The sequence below is a fragment of the Manis javanica genome, chromosome 3, assembly GCF_040802235.1.
Source record: "Manis javanica isolate MJ-LG chromosome 3, MJ_LKY, whole genome shotgun sequence".
NCBI classification, from domain to species: Eukaryota; Metazoa; Chordata; class Mammalia; order Pholidota; family Manidae; genus Manis; species Manis javanica.
In genome coordinates, this window is record NC_133158.1 from 7,360,735 (window position 1) to 7,388,623 (window position 27,889).

The following is a 27,889-nucleotide window of genomic DNA, read 5'->3' on the forward strand; positions in this document are numbered from 1 at the left end:
CAATCTGGGTTCCTTTTATTTCTTTGTTTTGTCTGATTGCCATGGCTAGGGCCTCCAGTAGTATGTTGAATAACAGTGGGGAGAGTGGGCATCCCTGTCTTGTTCCCGATTGCAGAGGAAAAGCTTTCAGCTTCTCACTGTTCAGTATGATGTTGGCTGTGGGTTTATCATATATGGCCTTTATTATGTTGAGGTACTTGCCCTCTATGCCCATTTTGTTGAGAGTTTTTATCATGAATGGATGCTGAATTTTGTCGAATGCTTTTTCAGCATCTGTGGAGATGATCATGTGGTTTTTGTCTTTCTTTTCGTTTATGTGGTGGATGATGTTGATGGATTTTCGAATGTTGTACCATCCTTGCATCCCTGGGATGAATCCCCCTTGGTCATGGTGTATGATCCTTTTGATGTATTTTTGAATTCGGTTTGCTAATATTTTGTTGAGTGTTTTTGCATCTACGTTCATCAGGGATATTGGTCTGTAGTTTTCTTTTTTGGTGGGGTCTTTGCCTGGTTTTGGTATTAGGGTGATGTTGGCTTCATAGAATGAGTTTGGGAGTATTCCCTCCTCTTCTATTTTTTTGGAAAACTTTAAGGAGAATGGGTATTATGTCTTTTCTGTATGTCTGATAAAATTCCGAGGTAAATCCATCTGGCCCGGGGGTTTTGTTCTTGGGTAGTTTTTTGATTACCGCTTCAATTTCATTGCTGGTAATTGGTCTGTTTAGATTTTCTGTTTCTTTCTGGGTCAGTCCTGGAAGGTTGTATTTTTCTAGGAAGTTGTCCATTTCTCCTAGGTTTTCCAGCTTGTTAGCATGTAGGTTTTCATAGTATTCTCTAATAATTCCTTGTATTTCTGTGGGGTCCGTCGTGATTTTTCCTTTCTTGTTTCTGATTCTGTTGATGTGTGTTGATTCTCTTTTTCTCTTAATAAGTCTGGCTAGAGGCTTATCTATTTTGTTTATTCTCTCGAAGAACCAGCTCTTGGTTTCATTGATTTTTTTTCTATTGTTTTATTCTCCTCAATTTTATTTATTTCTTCTCTGATCTTTATTATGTCCCTCCGTCTGCTGACCTTAGGCCTCATTTGTTCTTCTTTTTCCAATTTCGATAATTGTGACATTAGACTATTCATTTGGGATTGTTCTTCCTTCTTAAAATATGCCTGGATTGCTATATACTTTCCTCTTAAGACTGCTTTTGCTGCATCCCACAGAAGTTGGGGCTTTGTGTTGTTGTCGTCATTTGTTTCCATATATTGCTGGATCTCCATTTTAATTTGGTCGTTGATCCATTGATTATTTAGGAGCTTGTTGTTAAGCCTCCATGTGTTTGTGAGCCTTTTTACTTTGTTTGTACAATTTATTTCTAGTTTTATACCTTTGTGGTCTGAAAGTTGGTTGGTAGGATTTCAATCTTTTGGAATTTACTGAGGCTCTTTTTGTGGCCTAGTATGTGGTCTATTCTGGAGAATGTTCCATGTGCACTTGAGAAGAATGTGTATCCTGTTGCTTTTGGATGTAGAGTTCTATAGATGTCTATTAGGTCCATCTGTTCTAGTGTGTTGTTCAGTGCCTCTGTGTCCTTACTTATTTTCTATCTGGTGGATCTGTCCTCTGGAGTGAGTGGTGTGTTGAAGTCTCCCAGAATGAATGCATTGCATTCTATTTTCTCCTTTAGTTCTGTTAGTATTTGTTTCAGATATGCTGGTGCTCCTGTGTTGGGTGCATATATATTTAGAATGGTTATATCCTCTTGTTGGACTGACTCCTTTATCATTATGTAATGTCCTTCTTTATCTCTTGTTACTTTCTTTGTTTTGAAGTCTATTTTGTCTGATACTAGTATTGCAACACCTGCTTTCTTCTCTCTGTTGTTTGCCTGAAATATCTTTTTCCATCCCTTGACTTTTAATCTATGCATGTCTTTGGGTTTGAGGTGAGTCTCTTGTAAGCAGCATATGGATGGGTCTTGCTTTTTTATCCATTCTATTACTCTGTGTCTTTTGATTGGTGCATTCAGTCCATTTACATTTAGAGTGATTATTGAAAGGTATGTACTTACTGTCATTGCAGGCTTTAAGTTTGTGATTACCAAAGGTTCAAGGTTAGCTTCTTTACTATCTTACTGTCTAATTTAACTCGCTTATTGAGCTATTATAAACACTGTCTGATGATTCTTTATTTCTCTCCCTTCTTATTCCTCCTCCTCCATTCTTGATATGTTGGGTGTTTTGTTCTGTGCTCTTTTTAGGAGTGTTCCCATCTAGAGCAGTCCCTCTAAGATACCCTTTAGAGGTGGTTTGTGGGAGGCAAATTCCCTCAACTTTTGCTGTCTGGGAATTGTTTAATCCCTCCTTCATATTTAAATGATAATCGTGCTGGATACAGTATTCTTGGTTCGAGGCCCTTCTGTTTCATTGCATTAAGTATATCATGCCATTCTCTTCTGGCCTGTAGGGTTTCTGTTGAGAAGTCTGATGATAGCCTGATGGGTTTTCCTTTGTAGGTAACCTTTTTTTTCTCTCTGGCTGCCTTTAATACTTTGTCCTTGTCTTTGATCTTTGCCATTTTAATTATTATGTGTCTTGGTGTTGCCCTCCTTGGGTCCCTTGTCATGGGAGTTCTGTGTGTTTCTGTGGTCTGAGAGGCCATTTCCTCCCCTAGTTTGGAGAAGTTTTCAGCAATTATTTCTCCAAAGACACTTTCTATCCCCTTTTCTCTCTCTTCTTCTGGTACTCCTATGATGCAAATATTGTTCCTTTTGGATTGGTCACACAGTTCTCCTAAAATTCTTTCATTCCTGCAGATCCTTTTATCTCTCTCTGCATCAGCTTCTCTGCGTTCCTGTTCTCTGTTTTCTAGTCCATTAATGGTCTCTTACATATCGTCCATTCTGCTTTGAAGTCCTTCCAGAGATTGTTTTATATCTGTATTCTCCCTTCTTAGTTCTTGCATATTTCTCTGCAAGTCCATCAGCATGGTTACAACTTTTGTTTTGAATTCTTTTTCAGGAAGACTGGTTAAATGTATCTCCCCAGGTTCCCTCTCAGGGGAAGATGTAGGAGATGTCGAAGCTGTCTGGGTTAGTCTTGTCTGGATCAAAGTTTTTTGCCTTTTCATGTTGATAGGTGCAGTGGTGAGCTATTGACTCGTCTGTCAGCTGGGCGAGCCAAGACCATTTCCTCTTGCTCCTGGCCTTTCTTTACTGGGACAACGGTGACCCCTAGCGGCTTGTGTTGGGCTGTTGCGCGTTGACTGGGTCTGTATCTTGCCCAGATGCTATGGAGGAAGCTCCCTTGCTGTGAGCGTGGCCAGCCTCAGGTTGCTGCTCTCCTATGGTGGGACGCCGGAGTGGGAACAGACAGGGGGGGCTGTTTATCGCCATGAGGGGTCTCAGAGCTGCTGCCCAGGGGTTTAGGGTGCCCAGAGTTCCCCAGGATTTCCAGCTGCTGGGCTAATTGTCCCAGGACGCTTCCATTCAGCTGTGGGGTCCCTGTCCCTTTAAGACTTTCAAAAACCACTCACTTTTCTTTGTCACAGGGGCGCCGGCTGCAGGACCTGCTCACAGGTCTTACTGTCCTGTTTCCCTAGTATCCAGCACCCCACGCATGCACTGTGCCTGCGCTCTGGTGTGGATGGCTAGGGCTGGGTGATTAGCAGTCCTGGGCTCCCTCTCCCTCCCCACTCCGACTTCTCTCCTCCTACCCGGAGCTGGAGTGTGGGGCGCTCAGGTCCCGCCGAGCCGCAGCTTGTATCTTACCCCCTTCACGAGGTGCTGGGTTCTCGTGGGTGTGGATGTAGCCTGGCTGTTGTCCTGTGTCTTCTGGTCTCTCTTTTAGGGAGAGTTGTATTTGTTTTATTTTCAAAAATATATATGTTTTTGGGAGGAGATTCCCACTGTCCTACTCACGCCGCCATCTTGGCTCTGCCTCCCAAGAGAATCTTATCATCTTTGCTTTTTATCATTTTTTTTTTCAAAAAAAGTATCATGTTTTCTGCTGTCGATCATTTATGATAGTTTTGAAGACTCAGTTTATCTCTATAAAAACCTAGTTTCAGAAATCACTGTTGGGTAGATAATTTAATATCGTTTAAAAAAAAACAGTATTTAAGAGCTGGGATATTATACTCAGATTTCAAGAATTTGGTGTCTCCCTAGTGAAAAACATTGTAGAAACAATTTTCATATTACAGAGTTAAAGAAATTATAAGCAGCAACGGATACTTTATAAAAGGCACCAGCAGGGATAAATTACTAAATCTGTAGCTCGTAAAGCTCGTGTGTTACTTGCTCTTTAAACAGTCGTAGAGTAGCACAAAGAATGTCAATGGAGACACTGTGCTCCGTGTCTTGAGCACGAGTGATGCCCAGCGCATCCCTGCTTACGGCAGGCCCCGAGGGAAGGCATAAATAGCACGAACCGGGGGCACCTACAGGATTGTACAGGAAGGCAGGTCCTGCCACTTACCAGCCAGGTGACCTCGGGAGTGTTTGCTAACTTCTTTAAGCCTTGGTTTCTCCATCTGTAAAATAGGAGAAATGCGTCCTACCTCATAATGTCATGAGGGAGAAAATGAGATGATATGTAGGAACCGCCTGCACAGGGCCTGGCATGTAGCAGTTACTCAGTACGTGGAAACCGTTGCTCTCCTATCTTTGGCTGTAGTGGTGGTGGTCATGGTTATTGTTTCTATGGGTATAATAATTATTAGAAGAGACTAGGATTTTTTATCCATGTCTAGGGAAAGGCAATGTTCTATGAAAGTGTTTCACAGTCCGAATTATTCTTGAAATTTTGCTTTGTACCTTGAGATTAAGGTGTGGGAACTCAGGAGTCCTGGTTTGCAAAATGAGTGAGAACATTCAAAGGCAATTTCAACACCTTATGCCATCCCCTTAACCCCAGACTAAGCCTGGGAACCTAAGATGCAATATTTATCTGGTTCCACTGACATATCTTCTACCCAATTAATCTCTGCCCCCATGTTCAGAGACAAAGGCCGCAAATGCACAGCTCGGATCTGAGCAGGAGGAAGCTGTGTGGCAGGCTCTGGTCTGGGATGTGCGAGTGTATTACCTACCCTCCCTGTTGTCACAGCCGCCTGCTCTCCTTCCCGACATCGCCTCGCTCTCCTGAGCTGCAAGGCCACTGAAGTCACTGTTTTTAGCCAGGGGTGCCCCACTTTACACAACAGATACATAAAATTAGTGCATGTTTCCTTTGCAGTCTATTCAGGCCATAAGCATTATCAAGCATTTGCCAAGGTACTGTGTTAGGTTCTGGGAAAATATAACAGGGAATAAGATTCCCGTGGTGGCAAGCCAGAGCCTACCCTTTAATTGCCTGGCATAATTTCAGAAAGGTTTTGAGTCACCAGTGTAGGAAAGGGCAGAAGAGATGATTTGGATGAATGTCCTCCTTTAACAGACAAGGAGAAGAAGGTCTCACAGCTGGTGTGTGGAAGAGCCTGGTAGGAGAGAGCTGGCCGGAGCGCCTGGCCCCCGCCCGGTGCCCGTGTGTTGCGCCAGCCTGCCCGGTGCCAGCCATTCCTGGATCAGATACCTGTTTCACCTAGTTAGCATTTTTCTTTAAACTAACTCCTCCTTTCAACTTTAATTAACTTAAGAAATTAATTTACAACCCTAACCATACATTGAAAGTATTGGTAAAAAATGAACACAAAGAAATAATTTTAGTAAACAACTAGATACTGCTGCCTGCAGGAGGCTTGAGGGCTAAGAGCTGCTTAGTAACACTGTTCTGAGGTGTTTCTTTTCCACCTAAGCAGGACTATAAAACAACCAAAAAGAAATGACTTTCTCAGTAGCTGTGTCAGCATTAGCGAGTGCTGTGTGGCTCTGGGGTATTACTTAGTATTCTCTCCCTACAGCTAAATTGCACACAGTTGTGCGGGCCCCATCCTTTGAGAAGCTTTGTGTTCCACCCCTTTGTGGATTTTTGGTCCCTGGTGGTCCCAGGTTCACAAGGCTTTGGTTTTTCTGTCTCCAGCCTCCCCCTTGGGTATGTACGCTATCCTATCAACAAACCCCAGCGGCCTTTTTAAAGGGAAGTTGGGGCAAGTCCTTTGTAAAAGGTCAGGCATTGCAGAGGTAGAGATAATCACCTGCTCTTGGTGGAGAACTCGGAGAGCAAGGATTCTTCCAGGGCCTGTCTGTGTTCGACCTCATCAGGGAAAGTGTGCAGGCTTCTCTGTAATACGTCCAAGCCTTGCTGAGTTGATCGTGTTCTACAAAAGCACTTTCCTGGAGACCTCATTCTGCTGTTGAATGGAAGATGGAGCCAGATGAAACCCTTCCCCAAACAGACTGTGACGTGCACAGCAGGTGCTGACAAAGCCATGAGAAGCCTTCACACCTGGGCTGCCATCGCCGGTGTCGGGGTCTGATACGTACGGCCTTGCGCACCCAGTGTTCTAACCCCTAGTCCAAGGGAATGCCATGTAATTATCTTCCTGCATCTCTGGAGTCAGAATTCATGGCAACCCTCAATAGTTCTGGAAGGCTTTGTGATGTGGAAAAATCCTCCAGAAGCTGACTGTGTGTGTCCTATCTTCATCAACTCTTTTTGGGACCCACAACGTTCAAACAGATTTGTCAAATTCCCTTCACTCTGTGGTTAATCTGCTGACACCCTGACAGTGAGTGAGGCCTTTCAGCATCATAAATTGGACCCAATGTTAAACAGGTGACTCCTCTGGGGAGTTTTGTAACTACTGAGAAGAAAAAGTCAGGTTTCTTTCAGCATCATTGGGAATCGGCCCTCAAAGAAACAGGATTGAGCCTGTTTTGTAACATTGCTTTTCATTAATTCATCGGTACCTTATTTGTGTCCTGTGCTGTTCTATGCACTGAGCAAGAACATTGTGGTTGTCCCTCCCCTCAAGGAGCTCTGGTTCTAGAAGGAGAAATAGGCCAGTGATTTCAGGGGGCTGGAAAAAGTGTTTACGGTGCCTGAGAAACTGAGAGGCGAGTTGAATCAGAGACAGACAGTGTTCCTCAGAAGGGGCAAAGAGGTCACAAAGATCGAGGAAAGGGCATTCGAAAAATGTTGGACAAAGTGGAACTTGGTGCAGAGGGAGTGAGTCCAAGTCAGAAACCTGTTTTATAATCAGATTTTAGAATTAAGACTCTACCAGCTGAATGACCAGGCAAGTCACTGAACCTCTCTGCATCTTAGTTTCCTCAGCCCGTGAAACAGGATCAAACCTGCCTGTTGGACCAGGTTGGCGTGCCATGGCGAGGGTTGGCCAATTTCAGCCCACAGCCCAAAGTCCGCCTACAACTCATTTTTAAACATGAACTTGTATCAGAGTAGAGTCACACCCATTCATTCCAGGTTGTGTTTGACTGCCAGCGCACGACAGGGGCAGGTTAAGTAGTTGTGACAGGGAACCTATGACCTACAAAATATTTAGCATCTGGCCCTTTTCGGAAAAGCTTGCCAACCTCCGCGCTCAATGTTTGTGAGGTCAAACTGTGCCATCATGAACTCATTATACAACTGAAATACATATTGGTTGACAGAGATATGTGGGAGGGATCACTCCACTCCACAGCAAATAAAAGGAAGGCCATGATCTGCTAGAAGTTACTGCTTTTTCTGAAGAAGCCTCCTTTTTGTTTGGATGAAATGCACACAACACAGGTGGCTGGGAATCCTTAGGTGGCGGAGGGCCACACCTGCCTCATGTCCTCACCCGAGATGTTTTCTTGATTGCAGAGGATAATTCGACTTGAAATATTGTTCATTACATGAAAAAGTGAACTACGTTGTACGCTTCTGAGACAGGACTGAGCCGGGGCTTCTGATTCAGCTGTGATTTCTAGAGCGCGTAGAAATGTGTCTGGCCCTAGTCTAGGTGCTGGGGACACTTTCTCCCCCGGTGCTGATATTCTGTGTCTGGCAGGTCTTCGGGAAGACAGCAGAAAGTACACTGAACTCTGCTGTTTTGATTGTTCCCTCCTAACTCTTTATTGAATGCTATTTAGTTTTGAATAGGCTGTATATATATTCCTATATATATATATGATACATAACCGAAAGATTTTTAAAAGGTGGACAGTGAAAAGCAGGTCTCCCTCTATCATGATACCCAGCTACCTGTCTCCCCACCTTAGATGGACCATTTTTTTTTTTATACATCTGTCTGGTAATATTTTCTGTGCATATAAGCATTCCTGCATACACCTATTTTTTTTTCTATTTTTATCTTTTTTTTTCCATCCAAGGTATTATTGATATACACTCTTATGAAGGTTTCCCATGAAAAACAATGTGGTTAGTACATTCACTCATGTTATCAAGTCTCCACCTATACCCCATTGCAGTCACTGTCCATAAGTGTAGTAAGATGCCACAGAGTCGCTATTTGCCTTCACTGTGCTACACTGTCTTCCCTGTGACCCCTCGCACCATGTGTACTAAACATAATACCCCTCAATCCCCTTCTCCCTCCCTCCCTCCCTGCCTTCCCACACCCCTCCCCTTTGGTAACCGCTAGTTCCTTCTTGGAGTCTGTCAATCTGCTGCTGTTTTGTTCCTTCAATTTTGCTTCATTGTTATACTCCACAAATGAGGGAAATCATTTGGCCCTTGTCTTTCTCCTCCTGGCTTATTTCACTGAGCATAATATCCTCCAGCACCATCCATGTTGTTGCAAATGGTAGGATTTCTTTCTTTCTTATGGCTGAATAGTATTCCATTGTGTATATGTACCACATCTTCTTTATCCATTCATCTACTGATGGACACTTAGGTTGCTTCCACATCTTGGCTATTGTAAATAGTGCTGCGATAAATAGAAGGGTGCATATGTCTTTTTGAATCTGAGAAGTTGCATTCTTTGGGTGAATTCCAAGGAGTGGGATTCCCGGGTCAAATCGTATTTCTGTTTTTAGTTTTTTGAGGAACCTCCATATTGCTTTCCACAATGGTTGAATTAGCTGACATTCCCACCAGCAGTGTAGGAGGGTTCGTTCCCCTTTCTCCACATCCTCACCAGCGTTTGTTGTTCCTAGTCTTTTCGATGCTGGCCATCCTAACTGGTGTGAGGTGACATCTCATTGTGGTTTTAATTTGCATTTCCCTGATGATTAGTGATGTGGAGCATCTTTTCATGTCTCTGTTGGTGATCTGAATTTCTTCTTTAGGGAATTGTCTCTTCATATCCTCTGCCCATTTTTTAATCAGGTTATTTGCTTTTTGGGTGTTGAGGTGTGTGAGTTCTTTATATATTTTGGATGTTAACCCCTTGTCAGATATGTTGTTTACAAATATATTCTCCCATACTGTAGGATGCCTTTTTGTTCTGTTGATGGTGTCCTTTGCCATTGTACACATATATTTTTAAAATTTCTTTCAGGTCCTCTGTCCTCCCTAACTTTTAATTTTAAAAACTGCAAGCCTGTAAGAAAGTTGAAAGTACAATATGTAACCTTCAGTCGGATTAACCAGTGGTTAACAATGACCATATTCACTTTATCTCTCTCTCCTCTCCCTGAACCAACACATGCACATGCATTTTTTTTTCCTCATCAACTTTTAAAAATGTGTAGCAGATATCACTACACTTCACTACTTATTTTGTAAGAGCAAGGACATCCTCTTACGTACAGATGTGACTGCAGTTTCATCATCACTCTGAAGAATCCTGTCACTGATACAACTGTGTATCCAGCCTTTACTCAGATTTTCCCAGTTGTCCTAATACTGTATTTTATAGCTTAAAAAAAAAGTGCCCTTTCTCTTCTGCCCTGCAGGCATCAGGCAGCCTGAAAGCACAGGATGGATCTCGACGTGGTCAACCTGTTTGTGATTGCTGGGGGGACGCTGGCCATTCCAATCCTGGCATTTGTAGCCTCGTTTCTCCTGTGGCCTTCGGCGCTGATAAAAATCTATTACTGGTAAGTTAATTTTATAATTGAGACTCTGAAGATGCATAATAATGTCATCCTCTCTGCTTGTTCTTTAGTTGTTTTTGGACATTTTATCCTGAAATATTTCAAACACACAGAATAGCTGAGAGGCATCCTTTTTTGAATTTGGGGCATATTCTTGAAGAATTAGCGGTAGCTCTTCCCCAGGTAAATTCTTTCAGGTTTCGGGGGTATCTTTGCCCAGCAGGCCACCCTCACTCGCAGAGTCCCTGATTCTGCCTCAGGCAAGGGCTATGCATGTTTATGGAATCACCTTTGGTATCTTCTTGGCTGCCAGGTTCTGATCCAGTGATGTCCCGGCAGGCGGGGTGATGTGTGCTGAGAACTGAACTAGAAAGAGCAGGGCCGTGGAGATGGCATGGGCAGGACAGGGTGGCTTTAGATTTATTCCAGAAGTGTTCATTAGAAGTGACAGAAAGGACATTTCCAAAGTTTCTGTCATTCTTGGATCACCTTTCTGATTCTTGCCTTCTTTACATACCACCTGTCCTTTTCTCTGTCTTTTCTTTAGGGTAAAGACACATGTTTTGTTTTTGTTCTTAACCTTAAATCAATTTGAGTGCTATAAATAGCACTGCCTTGAGCACAAAGCTTACCATACTTGCCATAAATAGTAAATTAATAAAAAAGAGTAAAAATGAGCCCAGTGCCATCAAGCAATATTCTTACGTCGTAGCCCACCACTCAGGGTCTCCTTTCTCTCTGTTGCAAAGTGTAAGGTGTGAGAGATGCAGCAGCCTGGAATGGAGTCTTTCTCCTTGACGGCATCAGAAGGTCAGCAGTTGAACAGGGAGTAGCTTTCTCGTGATGGGCCTAAGGGACTTGTCACACCACGGTCTGTTCACCAAATAAAATGACCCCTCCCCCCTGCCGTGGTGCAGGAAATACTGAAATAGCACTGGCTCTTCTCTGTGCTGTAGGTCAGTAAGCACAGTGAGACTGAACGGAAACACCTGGAACAGGCTTCTGTGCACAGAGAGAACTCAGGGAGATGGTGTTGGAGCTCTTGATCTGCCCTCCCTCCCGGCTCCATTTGCTGCATTAGAGGGGAATTCTCCGCCTGCCAGCCAGGCTCTGATTCTTGAAAAGAAGCTAATTGAACAGAAGGGAGCTTTTTATCCTTCCCTTTCTCGGTGTCATGGGGTGGTGACCCCTTCAGAGGGTCGCCTAGCACCCACCTCTGCATCGATGAAGCTGAGACTCCGGTTGCCTGGCTCCAGTTGTCCCTGTAGTGCTTTGGGGCCCAGGCGCCTGTGTGGCTGCGGACAGAGAGGCCAGAGTCCGGTGCCCCCTGTGGCCCTGCAGAGGCACCGTGGACCTCCACACAGAAATGCCATTCTTCTTAAATCAAATCGGTGCAGAGACTGGAGTTGAGTGATGTGGCCTGTAGCCATGGATATGGCTGCATATGGGGGGGGTGATTATATAAAGACTAATTCCACCCACCACGTGCCCCCCAACCCCAAAGTTCCTTGGGCCCTCCGGGAGAAGGCTCTCGGAGTCAGAGTGTCAGGATAATTCAGCCATCTGATCTTTAAAGAGAAAAATAACTTTATAGCAAATCATTCACTTTTTTATTGAGTTAAAGTTCACATAACAAAATATGCCATTTTAAAGAGTGTAATTCAGTCATTTAATGTATTCACAGTGTTGTGCAAGCATTACCGCTATCTAATTCCAGCGTGTTTCCATCTCCTCAAAAAAAACCCGCTCCTGTTTAGGAGTCACTCCCAGGTCCCCCTCCCTTCACCCTCTGGTAGCGAGTACTGCACTCTGTCCCTTCGGATTTGCCTGCTTCATATCAGTGAGATCATACAATCTGCGGCCTTTTCTGTCTGGGCCCGTTCAGTTAGCATGTTCTCAAGGTTTGTCCGTGGTGTCACATGTGTCAGTACTTCATTCATTGTTTTGGCTGAATAAGAGTCCATTGTATGGTGTTCCACATCATGTTTATCCAAACAGACATTTGCCTTGTTTCCACTTTTTGGCTATTGTGACTAAATACCACATAGCAAACAATTCGCTTTTAGTAACAGATAACACACCACCAAGACCCAGAGGGGCCTCGCAGAGCGGAGCATTCAGTTCCGAGTTGGTGGACGGTACAGATGCGTGTGATATCTGTGTGATCTTAACGCTTGCCGATGCCTGTCCCTCAGCTCAGAACTGTGGCCGGAGGACACTGTCGTCTTTCTGTTATGACCTCAGTATGCAGGCCAAGAAGAAAACCAGCTGGTCAGGGAGGATGAAATCCTAGAAAACCTTTTGGTTTGTGCCAGGGAGCACTGTGGCGTAGGGGATCGTGATGAGAGTCCTAGAACCTGAGATGCTGTTGCAGAGAGCTGCCAGAATCCTGGGGCTGTTTTCTCCCACCCCGCGGAGATGCACAGCCTGTTGTCTTCCAATCGCCTCCCTGCAGGTGACATTTACACAGTGGTCGTCAGGATGAGCAGCTTGACCAGGAGTCACGTATGTTCCTTAACTGCAGGTACCCTTCCAAAAGGCCTTCATTTGCTCCACTGCCCATACTGGGTTCGCCCCGCACATGGAGGTTGGTCAGGTTAATTTGCAGGGTTACACGGGAATAGGAACAGCAGGCAGTAGAGGTAGGTAGCGGGCATCCCAGACACCCAGGCTGCCCTGCCCTGTGAGCAGCGGGGAGGTGGAACCATCACTTCAGGCCCTCTCCTTATTTCCTCTCGGATCTTCTGAGCTCCCTAGGGGGCAGGCATAGGCAGGCACAGGTGTCCCTGGTCGGCCGCAGCCAGTGTTCAGAGCAGCGCTCTCCAGGAGTCTGTCCTGGGAGCACGGCCAGCCCGTTTCCATAGCAATGTGGGCTCTGGTTGCGCCTGTGGGGGGTGCCAGATGCTTTGCCAGGAGTCAGCAGAGAGCCTCGGCTTGAGACGCTGCAGCCGTTGTGGGTGACATCAGGGGCACCTCTGATTTCCGCAGTGCAAAATAATGAAGACTGTTCACAGGATGTGAAAGACAGACATTTTTAGAAGATTTTTGTTTTCTCAAACTCAGTTGTGAAATCAATATAAGAAATCATAAATATAAGAGAGAGAAAAATGGAAAAAGGGATAAGAATTGAAAAGAAATAAAACTGACATGGTATGCAGATGACATGATTGTGTACATAGGAAGTCCAAGGAGATCTATGGATAATTTGTTAGATTTACTAAGTGAATTTGGCAAGATTGCTGAATATAAGATAAATAAACAAAAATCAGTTATATTCTTAGATAAGAGCAACAAAGAAAATTGTAATGATAGGCATTTACCATAGTATCAACAAATATAAGATACTTAAGAATAAACCTGAAGAACAATGTGGAAATCCTCTACACAGAAAATTATTACAAAGTATCTTATATTCAGCAATTAGAAAGACTTACATTAATGGAGGGATAGACAGTAGTTGTGAGTTGGACAACTATCATGGAGATGTTAGATTCACCTGTGATGACCTAAGATTCAATGTGCACCCATTTAAAATCCCAGCAGGTTTTTCTGGTGAAATGTAATAAACTCACAAAAAAGCGTTTGGCGCTTCCTGCGGGAGTATCCATAGCCTACATTGCTGTGGAAATGAGCTGGTCGTGCTCCAGAGATTAAATAAATAAAATTTAATGATATACTACCACCCACCCATTTGGATGGCTGTTACTAAAAAACTAACGAAATGGGAAATCGTGTTGGTGAGGGTGTAGGAGAATTAGAACCTTGTGCATGAGTGGTGGAAATGTAAAATGGTACAGTTGCTATGGAAAACTTGGCTGGTTCCTCAGTAAGTCAAACATTGAATTACCATATGTTCCAGCAGTTCTGACTTCTGGGTATATACCTGCAAACAATTGAAAGCAGGGACTCGAAACAGATACCAGCGTTCATAGCATTATTCACAATAGCCCTCCCCACCACAAGGAGAGCCCAAATAATAATGATAAACAAAATATGGTCTGTCCATACCATGGGATGTTATTCAGCCATAAGGAATGAAGATCTGCTACAACATGGATGAACCTTGGAAACATGCTGAGTAAAAGAAGCCAGACACGAAAGAACACGTACTGTAATTCTGCTTATATGCATCACATAGAATATAGGCAAACCCACTCAGACAGAAAGTAGAATTAAGATTACCAGGGTCCTAGTGAGGGGAGAGGAGTATGGAGCATTGCTGTTTAATGGTACAGAACTTCTGAGTTGATGAGAAAGTTCTAGAAATGGATGGTAGCGGTGGGTGATGTTCAGCGTTGCCGTAGGGCTCGATGACACTGAACTGTACACTTAAAACGGTTATTAATTTTATGTTACGCATATTTTAGTGCAATCAAAAAGAAACGTGTAAGTACTTTTCTTTAGAGGTTCCTGTGAACCAGAGGTGGTGAGACTTGTGGTTGAATGATCTGGAGCCTAGGAACCTTTCTCCAAGAGGAACTGTAAAGAGGCTTTTTTGGGGGGTTTCTCTATATCTTAGGGCGGTGGATTTTTCAATGACTGCTTACCCTGGAACCAGAGCAGTTCTGCTTTTGTACCAAGGTCATCTGTCTGTAAGAGATCTTGCTTGAGATGCTTGTTCATCTCAGTATAATTCTTCTCTTTGTTTCTGTTCTGTAAGCTTGCAGCTGTTTCTAATCTCTGCCTTTGTGATGTTTATGATTTAGAGGTAATTTATTCTCTGTTATCCTTGTACCAAAGAAGTTGGGTTTGTGTTTTTTCTCCCCCCCCACCCCGTCTGCGGCATTGGTCTTTCATTATTTTTTAGCTGACCTGGTAGCTTAAGGAGTCTTTTTCCTACGCATTCATTGAAAGGATCATTTGTAATTAGTGAAAATATTGGTTCTCTAGCTCCTTATTTTCAAAACCACGGTAGTATTTTCCAGTCGAGGTACCAATTCAGTGAAAAACATCAAGTAGGACCAAAGAGCTCCGCTGGTGGTGTCCTCAGTTCCTGAGCCTCACAGGCTGCTCCCCCAGCCTCGCCTCCCTTGGCCCTGGTGGACTCAGCTCACGCCTGTCACACCCCCACCCTGGCCTCCTCTGTGCCCACCTGCACACCTTTCTCCATGTCTCCAGCTAAGATGTGTTGAGCATTCAGGGCCTGTTCAAACCTCACCTTTTCCACAAGGTCCTTCCAGCCCTTCCTTGATTTCGTCCTGTACTTTGTGTAAGAGTGGTGGGGAATTTGAAGGTTCAAAAAAGGCAGCAGAGAGCAAACATAAATTATCAAGCGCTCCTTGGGTCACTTCCTCCAATACCTTTTATTCTTGCTGTCTTTCCCACCTCATCTGTGTATAGTTAAAAAAAAATTTTTAACAGAATTGGAATCAATAATATAAAAAACTTGGCTCTTACTTTTTTCACTCAATATTACTTCATAAACATTTTCCTATGTTATTGAATATTCTTAGAAAGTTTCATTTTTAATAACAGCAAAATACTACATTATCTGGATACATTGTAATGTATGTCATAAATTTTGTATTTATGGACATGAAGGTTGGTACTGATTTTTATTCTAACTTAAGTAAGACTGTCTTAGACATCTTTAGAAATAAAATTTTTTTTCAACATTTCTGCTTATGTCCTTGAGACGCATTATTTCTAGAAGTATAGTGACTAGGTCAAAGGGCATGAGGCTTTAAAGACTCCTGTTGTTTAATCCAGATTGCTTTCTAGAAAGAGTGGCCATTGTAATTGTTTTTTTAAGGCACTTTTCTAATTTAGAAAATTTCATAAAGTGTATTTTGTGATTCATTTCTTTAATTATTTGTGAAGTTGAACATTTTTTTCTGTGTTAGTTGTTAATATCTTTCCTTCTCTGAGTAATCTTTTTGTTTATTTTGCCCAGTGTTACACTGGGGTTTTAGCTTGTTTCATATCAATCTGTAAGGTTTTTATATGTTAAAGATATCAATCTGTGGCTGTCAAATTTATTGCAAGAATTTCTGCAGTTTTCCCTTTGAATCTGGCAAATAATAGGTTTGAAAGATAGAATCTTTTTAATATAATACTAATGACTACCGTTTATTGAAAAAACTTACCAGGTGTTGGGCATTGAGCAAAATTACTTTGTACTTGGATTATCCCACTTAATCTTTCCCACACCCTCAGTAGAAGTCAGCTTTTCCCTATATTATATTGAGGTTCAAGATCATATAGTCAGTAAATGAACAAGCTGGGATATGAATGAATGAACAGAGTCATATTATGGTGCCATGGTTTGGAATTTTGAATTATGCTTGCTTTGTCATAAGAAGAGCTTGTAAGCTAGCCAATTTTATTATATTTTTAATTTTTTGAATAAGCAGTACATTCCCTGAAAAAGGAACATGATAAAAGTTCTCCCTCCCACCACCTTATGCTCTCTGCTTACTTCTCACTGTGTTCCCCACCTCCACTCCCGAGGTGCACCCCAAAATCTTGTTTATGCTCCCATGCTTTCTGTATGTAGACACAAGTAAATACGAATATATATCCTCATCCCCCTTCTCCTGTTACTTTACACAAAGGGTTAAAACTGGTCAGTTTGAGCTATTTGCTTGTGCAACACTTAGCTGAATGAATTTCTGATTTACTTAATTGTCTTTAATTTTGGAGAGATTCTTCAAGCAGAGAGTTCAGGTTGTTTAGATGGTGACTTCATATTGAAATCGATTTCAGGCCAAACTCTAGCACTGCCAAGTCTTACATAACCAACCAAAGCTGAACTATCAAAGCAGCTGCCATATGTTGTAAGGAATAAAACCAGGGGACTGATGCAGACAATTCTTAAGAAACAAGTTCTCACTCTCAAAATCTCCAGGGGAAAAAAAGAAAAAAAAGTATATATATTCCACCTGAGTGCACATAATGTCTGTGCAAAACCAAATGTTTGTTACTATGTATCACAAAGCCAGATTTTTAAAAAAATGGCCAAGTCAATCAACATCCACTACTTCAGTATCAGTAGCTTCTTTGATGGTTAATAACTCTTCCATGGTTAAGACTCAGATGCAGAAATCTGGTTGGTTAGAAAGCTAATTAAACTTCCAGCTTGCTCACACAGAATTACATAAAAAGGCAGAAATGTCTTTTTCACAGAGGTACAGGCCACTTGCATCAGCAGCCCTGGACAGCTGTTAGAGTATTTAGGGTCCTGAGGTTGGAAGGACCAGGTGTCCTTTAGACAGTCCCATGTGTCCCTTCCTCCCAAGCGGAGAGTGTGGGTGCCCAGAATGACCCCACCTCCAGCACCCATAGCCTTGTGGAGAGCCTCCAATCCTTCAGCTCCGCAGAGAGCAAACTGCAAGTTACGAAGGGTAATACGCTTTACCTGTAAGTCGTTTGATGCTTTTCCTGCCAGTTTAAGCACCTCTGGAGTGAGGCTCTTACTCCAGCATGGCTGCACTGCACGCTGTAGCAGCCATACCGACTGGGCCATGGCTGCTCATTCTAGATTGCTGTGTCCGCAGATCGGCCCACCAGGAACTGCATGCTGGCCTCTGCAAGGGGAAACCACCTTTGTCTTGGCCTGTCCGGAGTCCTTCCCAGCCTTCTTGAATTATGCCGAAGCTCCAACAAGCAAGGCAGAGAAAGGACTGGTCACACACCCAGGGAGACCCCGCTGCCTACTCCTTCAAACAACCATGATTTGAACTGCTAGGCATATGTATATTCATAAGAGGTTATTATGTGTCAAAAAAATAACACCCCTTTGCCCCTTCCTAGTCAGAATGATTATAAAATGCATCCTGGAATATTCATTTAAGGTGCTTTCTGGAAGGGTTTCTCTTAGTGGCCCTTGAAGGTGAAGCTCTGGGACACTCCAGAGACCTATGTGGGAGAAGTGCGGTCGTAATGCGAGGGGACCTGTGTGCTCCCGAACGCCCTCATCTTTACCCGCCTTTATCTTCCCCCCTAGGTACTGGCGGAGGGCACTGGGCATGCAAGTCTGCTACGTGCGCCACGAAGACTATCAGTTCTGTTATTCCTTCCGGGGCAGGCCTGGGCACAGACCTTCCATCCTCATGCTCCATGGATTCTCGGCGCACAAGGACATGTGGCTCAGTGTGGTCAAGGTGCAGTTCTACATTCCTCTTTCTCAGGAAGGAAAAGGGTTTCCACTGGGACATGATGTCAACAATGGTAGAAAGCAGAGGGAACCCAGAACTATGGCCCAAGTCATCTTAAAACTAATCACACTTAGGTTATATTAGTATATTATATATTTAGTTTATATTAGGTGAAATTCGGTATATTATCTGAATCCTTTTACCAGACAGAATTCACTGAGTTGAATGTCATGTGTACAATCTGGGCCTTGGAAATCATTTCGCATGAGTATTCCTCAGGGAAGGTTTCTGATGCTGAGCTTCATCTCAGAACTGCCATGACTGTCAAGATCGGGTTTATAAAGCTCCTTTGTGCCCCGTTCCTCTTCTTCCTGCCCTCATTGTCCTCCTTCCCCTCCTTTTCTTCATCTCCCTCTCTTCTGCCTTTTTTTTTTTTCCCTTAGCCAGTTAGAGAAATGATTTTGATCTGGCAACTTCCCGGGATAGTTTTCCAAACCAGTTTCTGCCCTGGTTTACTTGGGTGTGGCAACTTGCTTTGCTGGGGAAAAGAGGCCAGCAGGTGACGGCTGGGGCTGGGAGGGGTCTTGGCAGGGAAGCACCCCGGACTCCCACCTCGAGCAGGACCCTACCTGCATGACGCAAGGGTGATGCAGAGCAGGAGGACGTGGCTCACCCAGCCTGGAGGTGGTTGTAATTCCAGGGTGAGGACAGTCACCCTCTGAACCTCTCACTTCTTGTTTCCACCTCAGAGAAGCACCTTTCATAAAACTAGATGTTTGTTCATTGATCACTGAGGTTTCTCAGTTTCTTGGTTAAAAGTGGCATGTATTTAAATGGAAGAAGGGGTTTTAGGATAATAATCACTCCAGAAATTAGACCTTACTACAAAAAAAAAAAAAATGTTGACACCGGAATCAGGGTGGTCAGGCGTGGTTCTTTGGCAGGCGTTGCTCCTGTGAGCTCTGGAGCCGGCCAGGGCTCTGGAGGGCAGATCCCTCCCTTCTAGTTCCGGGTCAGAGGCTGCACGACTGGAGTCAGCGTGGACGAGGTGAGGGAAGGGAGGTAGTACTTGTCAGCTGGCGTCAAAGAGTGAGAGAACCAAGCCTGCTCCCCTGATCTTGTCCCCCTTTTCCAGTCAGCCCCAGGGTCCCCTTCCATCTGTGTGCCAGTCTTTGGGGGGCTGTGGTCCTCTGAGGCTACTGGCAGTGCTTATTCACATCAGCAGTTATTGTCTTACTAGGGTAAGACGGTCCTCGGGGATGGCTGTCCAGGTCGCTTGGTAAATCGGGGCAGCCTCCCCAGGAACATGGGCCAACATGTTCCACACACACACTCTGATCTCTGGGCGTCCTGTGTGTCCTCAGTTCCTTCCGAAGAACCTGCACTTGGTCTGCGTGGACATGCCAGGACATGAGGGCACCACCCGCTCCTCCCTGGATGACTTGTCCATAGACGGGCAAGTCAAGAGGATACACCAGGTAAGCAGGAGGCGCCACCAGAAATTGCCCCGACTGGGTCTCACCCAGCATCAGAGCCCCATAGGGACTTGGAAGTGGTCTGTAGTGCATTCTGTCTGCAAGGAACTGCAGACGCGTCGGCACCCCAGTGGCATCGTTGGTCAGCTATGGAGTGCCAGGACTCCCGGCAGACTGTTCTCCTTTAAGCCTGTTGCAGTTATTTCTAAAGAAAAATGATCTGGGCATTTTTCTGAGTTCTTTGAAAAAGGAGTGTAGCATTCCTCAAGACCATTTCCCTAGAGCCTGCTTTTCTGCTTACCAGCCACATGAAGACCCCAACTTGGCAACGGCCCCTCTGCCTAGGTGTGGAGGATGGGCAGGCTGCTGTTTGCATTTTGTGCTATTTTAGCATCTATCGTCACCCTGCCTCTGGCTGGGCTTTCAAGGTCATGGGGTTTATGAACTATTTCAGAATTTAGGAGCCCAGAAGTTTTAAACTGACATTTGGTATTTTCCTCAGACGAAGATATTTAACGTATGCACTCCCTTCTCCCCACATTAACCTATGTGTTCTGATGAGGTCAGGAGCCTTGTTCCTTGGGTCTTTGCTGTATCCTCAGCAACTGACTGTAGTTCCTTGCAGATGGATGGATAGTTGGATGGAGGTCAAATAGACAGATGGATGGGTGGATATTTATGTGAATGGATGGTTGGATGGATGGGAAGGGATTTAAATTAGCACAAGAGGCAGTAAACCATGGCCCCTGGACAATAGCTGGCCTGCCACCTGTTTTTGTAAGCTAAGTTCTACTGGAACACGGCATGCTCATTCATTTATGTGTTGTCTCTGACTGTTTCTGGGCCACAACACCAGAGCTGAGGAGTTGCTACAGGGATTGTATGGCCCACAGAGCAGAAAATACTTACTGTCAGGACCTTTATAGAAAAGTGTACTGACTCAGGGATTTGAGGAATCTTTATGGGTTTTATACTTACAAACGATTCCCCAATCAACTGTGCCAAGTAAAGAGAAGATTATGCCCCAGGACTTGCCTGGATAATGGGTCCAGTCGATTTCAGCCCCCTTTCTGTTGTGCCCATAGGAAGTGTAGAGGTGTCTGCTCTGTTATCCCACTGTCACTGCCTAGAGCTCTGTAACAAAGCCTTCTTCTCATTTCCCTTCCTAGTTTGTGGAATGCCTTAAGCTGAACAAAAAACCCTTCCACCTGATAGGCACCTCCATGGGTGGCCATGTGGCCGGAGTGTACGCTGCTTACTACCCATCGGATATCTGCAGCCTCTCCCTCGTGTGCCCTGCTGGTGAGTTACGAGGCTAAAATAACCCTCTGAGAGGCTTGAGCACAGCAGGGTCTGACTCTCTAAAGGAACAAGTAGCAGTGTCTGCCATGACCGCTTTTTAGAATATTCTTTTTGATGTCTATTTTAGAGATATGTTGTGCTTTGTGATAAATAACCAAATAGTAGTGGTATAACCATAATCATCACCATACTGACTTTAAAATATAGAGCCAGCCTTGTTCCACCAAGGATTTGAGGTGATTAATTAAGATGTGTGTAGTACTTTGCAGCATATAAATACTTGGAAATATAATAATATTAACATCTGACACAATTGAGTTCTTATAAGCTGATGTCTTTATATGGATTTAATTCTTGCCATAACATTATGAGATGAAGGTACTATTATTATGCCTCTGTTTTTGCTGAAAATCCAGAGATTTTTATCCTGGGTTAGAGAATATCTTCTTATAAAAAATCACCAATTTTAGTTTTTCTGCTCTTGTATGTACACATGGCAACTTGAGCTGTAAAATATCCCCATAAATTACAGTCTGAGGTTGGATTTTTAAAATGTATTTTTCTTACAAGGTCTTCAAACTTGGATTTACAAATGTGTGAGAGAAAAAAAATCTTAATTTTTTTTGTCTTTTTCCTTATCTTTCTCTCCTGGTACTTTATTGGAGTGTGATTTACACATAGTAAATTGCACAGATTTTAAGTGTACATCTCGATGACATTTTACATATGTAATGTCTATCTGGACCAAGATAGTATGCCCATTCTATAGGTGGGAACATTGAGGCACAAGGAAGTTTCATTAGTGCCAGGATAGGAACCGATCCTAGACTGTCTGACTGCAGAACCCAAACTATGGCTTTTTGGAAGTCCTTTTAGATTCACTACCTCCTTTATATAGTCATATCCACCACCTCCTTTATCCAGGAGAGCCCAGCCGTGAGTCAGAGAAGTACACCTTCTGTGAAACGTAACTAAATTGACCTTCGAAGTCATAGTCATTCTGAAAGCCAGTAGTTGTCAGGTCTGTTAAGAATATCGTAATTGAAGGTGAGCTGCCGAAGGCTTTTCTCTTCTTTGCCCAAGCACCATGTCTGAAATCACTCGCTCTTTCAATAATAAAGATAGAATTGGAGTTACAGCCCTTATGGAAGTTTATTCCTTTTAAATCACTTATGGAAGGTGAGATCTGACTGGCTTTTTTGAGCGTATGTTCATTTGCCCAGAGAAGAATTTTACACCTGAGTTTCAGTTGGACATTTAAAATCAAGTTTGCTTGTATGTGTAAATGAAAAGATAAATGTCTTTTACTTTGAAATAATTTGAAATTTATGGAAATGTGGCAAAGATAGTGCAGAGAATCCCATTGAGCCTCCACCCTGTTTCTCCCATTGGCCACAGCTCACGTTCGTTACCAGGCGGTTTGTCACAACCAAGAAGCAAACATCAGTCCATTACTGTTAAACTGAACTCCAGGCTTTGCTTGGATTTCATTAGTTTCTCCACTAGTGTCTTGTTTCTGTTCCAGGATCCAGCCCGGGATACCATGTGACATTTAGTTTAGGATTATTCTTAAAGTACAAAGAAGTAGATCCTGTAATCTGCCCCAGGGCATCGTGAAACCCACACGGTACCCATGCTATGTTTAAAGGGCTTGCTGAATATTGGAGATTTATGAAGTGTGGGCTTCTGCAGCAGAGTATGATGCCATGCCTTTCTTTCTAAAATCTAGCTCTCCAGCTAAGTCAAACCCTCAATATTTGCTCAGTCGGAAGGGAACATTAGTTTTGCCCTCCATGTACATCAGTTTGTGTGCCCCTCGTGTTGTGCTGCAGGGTGAGAGGAAATAATGGTCCAGCTTGAAGCTGTTTGGACTCGGTGATTGCCTCGTGCCCTCCTGCAGGGAGAGGAGCCGTGGGGAGGGCATACTGCCCCACCGTGGGGGACAGCTTGGAAGGGGCTCATTCGCACTTGACTTTGAGCTTTACGGATTGACCCCAAGTGAGACATTACTAAGGGGGTAGGCGTGCAGTCACTCTGGCCCTGTGCTTTCTTGCTGTTCTGTATTTCCTCAGTGATACAGGCGTGACAGGGCTCCAGCAGCTGTCTTCTAGACTGATGCTTCTAAAACTCTGGCATACGTATGAATCCCCCGACTTGTTAAAGTGGGTTCAGGAGACTTAAGGGAGGGGGCTGAAATTCTGCCTTTCATATGTGCTCCGATACTCCTAGTCCATGAACCGCAGTTTGCATAACCAATTCTTATAATATCCCGAAGGATTTTTTTTGTGCTCCTCAAGAGTATGGTTTTGACTTTGAGCAAGGATGGATGTGCCAGTTAAAAAAAAACTACTGGTGAGAACACCTGAAATATATTAACTCTGGGCTGAGAGTGGAGATTCCCTTTGCCAAATGGGGGCCGGTGAGGAGGTGGACACATTGCCAAGCTGTTTTGGTTTGAGTCCCATAGGCCTGCAGTACTCAACGGATAATCAGTTCATACAACGGCTCAAAGAACTGCAGGACACGGTCGCCGTAGAGAAGATCCCCTTGATTCCGTCTACCCCGGAAGAGATGGGTGAAATGCTCCAGCTCTGCTCCTACGTCCGTTTTAAGGTGCCCCAGCAGGTAATGCCATCTCAGCGGCATTATGCCCTCTGCCAAGGGCTCAGGAGGCCAATACCAGCCTCTGTGGGTACCTTGTACTCATTTGTTCATTCACTCAGCAGTATCTATACCACGCCTGTGGCCTGGGCCCCAGTGGTGAATAAATAAGACTGAGAGGGTCCCTGGGAAGACCCAGGCCTGTGGGGGAGGCAGACAACTCATGATTATTGCAAGTAAACAGATAATTACAAATTGTAGTAAGTCTTATAGAGGAAATGAAGATGGTGCAGTGATGGGAAACAGGGAGGCAGGGAAGGCTTTGATCAGCCTCTTTGAGGAAACAGTGGGCAGAAATGCAAAAAGCATAGGCAAGTTTAAGAGGCTGGAGGGCGGCCTAGAGGGAGGGAGTGAGTGGGCTGAGATGAGGGTGGGCTTAGTGGCGGACTGAGGGGGAGGGGGAGGAAAGGCAGAGGTCACAGGTGACTCCTGGCTCTTGTGTTAGATAAAGGCAGCATTTTCTGAGTAGGGCAGAGAGGGAGCGCACATCTGGGGACAAGGGATGAATGAGCTCCACGTTGGATGCGTTACGTTGAGGTTGTCCATCAACTAGCAGGTGGGCATACGAGTGCAAGTCCGGCCGAAGCTACAGAATTAGAGCCGTCGGCTGATGATGATGGTATTCGAGGTCACGGGTATGAAGGAAGTCATCCAGAGCAAGGGTGCGGGGAGCCAAGACAGGGGAATCCGTAGCTGGGGCCTCATAACAGCAAGTGTCTCCCCTCTGCTGAGCTGGACCCCACCTTGGGGAGTGGGCAGTCCTCCTAGGAGCTGAGAGAATGGGCCCTGTGCAGAGGTGGTGAGTGTGGCTCAGGTTACAGGTGTGGCCCGTCTCTGGGGAATCTCGAGTCTGTGGTATATTCTATCCCCAAAATCCACATTACAGTCGTGAAATCACACCAATCTGCTCCCAACACGGGTCTCTTCCCAGAATGGAGTGGCCAAACAGAGTTTTAGAAAATTCCATGTTTTGAGTTGTCAGGAATATGAAAACCATGAGAAGCCAAATGGCAGCTCTGGAAGCCCCCCTGGGAGAGAATGACCACCTGAGCCCAGCCCTCGGCCAGCCCGTGGGCCGTGTTGTGTTACTGCATCTGCTCGCTTGTGTGTGTCTTCTGGCCTAGCCTCTGTAAGGCCGGGGACTTTGTCCTCATTGGCTGATGTATCCCCAGTGCCTGCGTGAAGTCAATCCTAGGTCCAGATTGGATGGCTCAGTGGATGGGAGGATGCAGGGATGGAGGAGGGATGGGTGGGTAGGTGCAGGATGGAGGGATGCATGAATAGATATGTGCGTGTGTGAGTCAGAGATGCAAGATGGAAGGACGGGTTGGATGGGGGAGCAAACGTGGAGATGGATAGGTGCGTGGGTGCAGGATAGATAACAGAATGAAGAAATGGCTGCTACTGAGCATGGTGTGCTGGTGAACCTGCCTTCAGAGTCTAGGCTTCTGCTTCCAGGATGGTCAGGCTCTAGTCACGCTCCACGCGGTTAGTTTAGTCCCAAACAAACAGTTCACACGGGTTTTCCCACTTCCATCAGCACACAGGATTTTAGAGAGCGCATTTAAAGGGTTCAAACCATTCCAGGCAGATGAGAGAAGAGACAGCTGCTAATAGGAACCCTGGACTCCACTTCAAGAATCCTGAAGCAGGCAGGAGCAGGGGGCTGTGTGCCTTCCGGCCACAGTGCCTCTGGGTCAGAGCTCCAGGTCCGCAGGTCTGGCCCTTCCCCACTGGCTGCCACGTCGCCAGCGCTCAGCAGGAAAGGCAGAGACAGTGTCAAACAATAAGCAAAGGACTCGCCAACCCTTCCCAGAATTTTCTCGGTAGTTTATTGCTTCATTTTTTAAGAGACTCACCATCCTCAACCCTTTAATTGTTCTAAATAGACCTTGTTCTGCAGTTGGCTATTATTGAACAAGCAATCACTTGATATTATTTCCAGTCTGGTTGTGTCTTAGTTGAAGGAGAGGATATTTCAAGATGAAGCGGCTGTCAGGTCATCTCAGGCGTTATTTCCCTGCTGTACGGGACCTTCGGTGTCACAGTATTACATCCAAGTTCCTTCCTAATTAAAAAGGAAAAAGCCTCTTAGGAACCTACTCCCAGTTACATTTCATACCACACTGGGGGAATTTGGAGGACCAGATCCTGCAAACCTTGGCAGTGCCATAAATTGCTGAACTTTATTTCCTACATTTTCCCAGAGCCGTGAGACACCTGAGGAAATAGATCTTCTTTTCTTGCCTTCCAACTTTGGGTTATTTTTCCTCAGATCTTGCAGGGCCTTGTTGACGTCCGCATCCCTCATAACAACTTCTACCGGAAGCGTGAGTAGCTCTGCTTTCAGCTCTGAGCCTGGGACAAGGGAAGCTTTGTGGGTGGCTGGCTTTTATGTCTTACATTTCTGAGACTGATATTTTCTGGGGCCCCTGGAGAAAGTGGTGGCTTGGACCCCACGACTGTCCCCGTGTTCTGTGCTGGTGCCACACGCAGAGCCCAGCGCACGCTCACTTTGTTTTTCCTTTTCTGAGAAGTGTTTTTGGAAATCGTCAGTGAGAAGTCAAGATACTCCCTCCACGAGAACATGGACAAGATCAAGGTCCCCACGCAGATCATCTGGGGGAAACAAGACCAGGTGTGTAACGTCCTTGGGGCCGCCTGTGCAACCACACTGGCCTCTGATGAAGCTGTAAGATAAATTTTAGCCGAAAAAAGCAGGCGAAGAGAGGCAACAAAGGGCCCGGTAGTTTATTTGAGTGCAGCCCCGGGTGATGTTCCGCGGTCTGGGTATTACAGGCCGGGGAAGTCACACCTGTCAGGGAGGTGGGGGCTTATAAGGGGTTAGGAGGGGGAGGAGTGGGCAAGCTATCCTAGGGAGCGTGGAGAGGTATGATTGGCTAAAGGTGACATAATAGACAACTAGAAACTTTTTTCCTTCCAAGAGGGAGGAGGCTGACATCCGGGTCTTAGTTGGCACATCAGAAGGATGGAATTCAGGAAGAGCTGTCCCCTTTCCATATAAGGCACGGACCTTGGAGTCTGGTCTGTTCTCCGCCTATGGCATCTCTGTTCTGTTTGCATGTCCTTGTTTTTCCTTCCTCCAGCCTAACAGAAGCCAGGGGTCATTTATAAAGTGAGCTTCGCTGGCAGGTTTCTGATCTCCGGAGGAGGCGGCAGAAAACACTAGGGTCACGGGCCAGCGTTTACAGGGAGCATCATTCTGAGCCAAGAGCAATGGCGTCGGTCTTTTTAAACGAGAGGCAATCATAAATCATTTTTACACTTTATTTTTAATCAAAGCCATATAGTCACATGACACAAAAAACTTGAAAGACTACAAAAAATTTTTTAATGAAAACTTGATCTCTTTATATCCCAGATCCCAATTCCCATTTCCTTGAGGTAGTCCTTAATGTTCTGTGTGTATTGCCTAAATTTTCAAAGGTGATGATTGGCAAGTGGTTTCTGTGAAGGGCCACATAGCAAGTATTTCCACTTTGTGGGCCCTCTGATCTTTGTCACTGTGACTCAGCCCTGCTGTGGTGGTACAAGAGCAGCTATAGACCTGCAAACAAGTGGGTGGCAGCGTTCCAGTGAGCCTTTATTGACAAACCAAGGCCTTGGGCCACTTCCTGCCTACCTCTCTTCTAAGTATATGCATATGTGCATAGGTAAGCTTTATCTGTAAGTGTTTTAAGCATGCCATGTATCATGTATAAATTTTAAAAATATATATACATTGTTTTGCATATTACCTCATATATATATATGATGTATCTATCTTGGAAATTGTTTCCTATCAGCCCATACAGATTTACTCACTCCACTTTTTTTTAATATTTTATCTTGAGATAATTTCAAACTTAGGGAAAAATTATAAGCCTAGTACAGAGTACTCCTGTACCTTACTTAAAGTCATCAATTTTTAACTGCTTTATTGAGGTATAATTTATAAACCATAAGCTTCCCCTAATTGTGCATCCCACCACAACCCAGGTATAAAACCCTTCTGTTGTCCCAAAAGTACCCTCCTGCCCTTCTGCAGCTAATCTCTACGCCCACCCCAACCCGTACAACCACTCCTCTGTTTTCTGTTTCTATAGTTTTGCCTTTTCTAGAATCTTCATAGAAATGGTATTATATAATAGGTAATCTTTGCATCTGGCTTCTTTTATGCAAGCATATTGTTTTTTGGGTTCAACCACAGCGCTTCATATACCAGTAGTTAGTTCCTTTTTATTGTTGAGTGTTAGTAAATAGATTGTATGTACCACATTTTATTTACTACCAATTTTTAAATTTGCCATTGGCTTTCTCCTTATTATCTATCTGTCTACCTAGAAATATATATTTTTTAACCATTTGGAGATGGTTGCTTAAATTAAATCTCTTTACCCCCCAGTACTTGAGGGTGTATTTACTGGGGAC

The 27,889-nt window shown here is 44.4% G+C and overlaps 1 protein-coding gene across 5 annotated transcripts in view; it reads left to right on the forward strand.

The window, feature by feature from the left end:
• The window catches only part of ABHD6 (abhydrolase domain containing 6, acylglycerol lipase), a 47,643-nt gene that overhangs the window by 13,964 nt on the left and 5,790 nt on the right, over positions 1-27,889 (forward strand). For all 5 annotated transcript variants that reach the window (XM_037019251.2, XM_037019253.2, XM_017656802.3 and 2 more), the window contains 7 exons: positions 9,784-9,927; positions 17,870-18,026; positions 19,385-19,498; positions 20,665-20,797; positions 23,265-23,422; positions 25,734-25,788; positions 25,996-26,096. In XM_037019251.2, coding sequence (XP_036875146.1) covers positions 9,809-9,927; positions 17,870-18,026; positions 19,385-19,498; positions 20,665-20,797; positions 23,265-23,422; positions 25,734-25,788; positions 25,996-26,096 — 837 coding nt within the window. In that variant the 5' untranslated portion in view covers positions 9,784-9,808. The remainder of the gene's footprint in view (positions 1-9,783; positions 9,928-17,869; positions 18,027-19,384; positions 19,499-20,664; positions 20,798-23,264; positions 23,423-25,733; positions 25,789-25,995; positions 26,097-27,889) is intronic.